This window comes from Orbicella franksi, chromosome 4, assembly GCF_964199315.1.
Source record: "Orbicella franksi chromosome 4, jaOrbFran1.1, whole genome shotgun sequence".
Classification (NCBI taxonomy): domain Eukaryota; kingdom Metazoa; phylum Cnidaria; class Anthozoa; order Scleractinia; family Merulinidae; genus Orbicella; species Orbicella franksi.
This window is the reverse complement of record NC_138148.1, coordinates 22,751,697-22,753,887: the sequence shown is the minus strand read 5'-3', so window position 1 is coordinate 22,753,887 and position 2,191 is coordinate 22,751,697. Positions and strand designations below refer to the sequence as shown.

General features: G+C 46.9%; 1 protein-coding gene across 1 annotated transcript; it reads left to right on the top strand.

The window, feature by feature from the left end:
- Window positions 1–660: 660 nt before the first annotated feature.
- Window positions 661–1,659, top strand: LOC145485623 (uncharacterized). The gene is made up of 2 exons (XM_081464261.1): window positions 661–847; window positions 1,013–1,659. Exons 1-2 carry the CDS (start codon window positions 661–663, stop codon window positions 1,657–1,659), a joined length of 834 nt encoding a protein of 277 aa, XP_081320387.1.
- Window positions 1,660–2,191: the final 532 nt, after the last annotated feature.

Below are 2,191 nucleotides of genomic sequence, written 5' to 3'. Positions count from 1 at the left end.
ACCACAGAAACACAGAAAGTATTGGTGTTTCTGTACAGCCTTGCACTTGTAAAGCTGGAAAGCTCAGCCAGATTGAAAGGGAAGAAGCGAAGATCATAGAAGAATCCTGCGAGAAAATAGGCAATCAGTGGCTAATCCCTTATCCTTGGGAAAAGGACCCACGTCAGTTACCTAACAACAAGCTCCAAGAAATTGGAAGAAACCGAACGCCGGCTGTCGAAGAATCCAGATCACGCCTCTACCTATGACCTTCAACTGGTTGAAATGAATCACCTACAGTTTTCAAGACGATTAACAGAGAAAGAGGCAAGAGAATACTCTGGTCCTTTCCATTACATGTCACGCCACGAAGTTTTAAGGCCAGAAAGTAAAAGCACGCCAGTACGGACTGTGTTCAACTCGTCGGCTGTGTTCCAAGGGCACAAGTTGAACAAATATTGGATGAAAGGACTCGATCTGTTGAACGACTTGTTTGGTGTTGTTCTCAGGTTCCGAGAAAATCAGGTTGCTTTCATTGGAGACATCCAAAATGTACCATAGAATCCGCATTCCAGAAATTGACCAGCACGTGCACAGGTTCCTGTGGAGGAACTTAGAGACACATCGTCAGCCAGACGTTTGTGAAAAGTCTCAACATTCGGAGACAAACAAGCCCCTACAATGGCGCAAATAGCCCTTCGACGAACAGCAGAAGAAGCGAAAGAAGCCTTCCCAGCAGCAGGACAAGTAATCCAGGATAATACCTACATGGATGACATCTGCGACTCAGTACCAACCATAGAAGAGGCATGCGACCTGACCAGAGATATAGACAGCATACTGGAGATAGGAGGATTCAGAGTAAAAGGCTGGGTGTGAAACAAAACGGAACCATTAGAAGCCCCCGAAGAAGGACAGAAAGCAGCAACGTTCCTGCGAGGAGGAAGCGTGAAGAAGGTGTTGGGCGTGGTATGGGACAGCAGTATAGATACATTTTCATTTAAAGTAACATCTGATCTCCTTGATTGTCAAGAGCCGATACAGCTTTCAAAGAGGAAAGTGCTGAGCCAAATAGCGCGTATCTACGATCCTATAGGATTTGCAAGTGCAATCATGATCCGAGGCAAGATCGCTCTTCAAGCGCTTTGGAAGAGGGGAATCAACTGGGATGAAGAGTTACTGCCCGGACTGTCTGAAAGGTGGAAAAGGCTATTTGAAGAAATGGTACAGTTGAACGGGGTACGGTTTGATAGATGTCTCACGCCGCCTAAAGCAATTGGACAGCCCGTCTTTTGTGTTTTTTTTTCTGTTGCTTCAGAGGATGCATTTGGAGCTTGTGCACATGCAAGGTGGCAATTGAGTACCAGAGGTTACAATGCACAGTTCATCGCGGCCAAGTCAAGAGTAGCGCCTGTAAAGAAACTGACCATCCCCTGTTTAGAGCTTCAAGGTGCAGTGTTAGCATCCCGACTGGGCAAGAACATTCCTAAAGAATCTCGGCTTAAGTTTGAGAAATCAGTGTTCTTCCTGGATAGCAAGATCGTGTTGGCATGGATCTGCGGTGAAACAAGGCGATTCAAACCGTTTGTCTCAGTCAGAGTTGGTAAGATCCAAGATAATTCCGATCTCGCTCAGTGGAGACATGTCCCAGGCAAAACGTATCCCGTGGAATTCCTGTAGAAAGCTCGTCTGGCAGGTGGCAGTATGGACCAGACTTTCTGGGCCTCCGCGAAAGCGAGTGACCGCAAGACTCCCCAGTTGCTGACGAAGTGGAAGTTGAGAAAGAGCACCGTAAAGTTCACATAGTTGGTGAGCAGACCAATACACAGTCTCCCATTGACTGCAAGGAGTTTCCAAAATGGAGACGGCTCATCAGAGTTACAGCTTACACGATGAGATTTATTTGGAGACTGCGAGCAAGTGGGTGCAAAGGATTGGCAGTGAGAAAAGTTAGCAACCCTGAAAATGGCCCTCTCTCACCCCAAGAGTTAAAGGACGCAGAAACGCACTGGTTAAAGGAGAGTCAGAAAACCCTAAAAGACGCCTCAGCAAAGGAGAGTTTAGAAATCTAAGCCCTTACGTAGACCACGAAGGCGTAGTGAGAGTTGGTGGCCGAGGAGACAAAGCTTTAGTATGGTATGAAACCAGACATCCTTCCTTACTTCCTCGCGATCACTGGATATCGCGCCTCATCGTTCAGCATTCTCATCAG

What these genes read in the sequence shown, in the direction of transcription:
- LOC145485623 (XM_081464261.1), top strand. Translation starts at nt 661, where the DNA reads ATGGCGCAAATAGCCCTTCGACGAACAGCAGAAGAAGCGAAAGAAGCC. An exon ending in AGGAGGATTCAGAGTAAAAG is followed by an intron (nt 848 to 1,012) that starts GCTGGGTGTGAA and finishes TTGATTGTCAAG; the next exon opens with AGCCGATACAGCTTTCAAAG.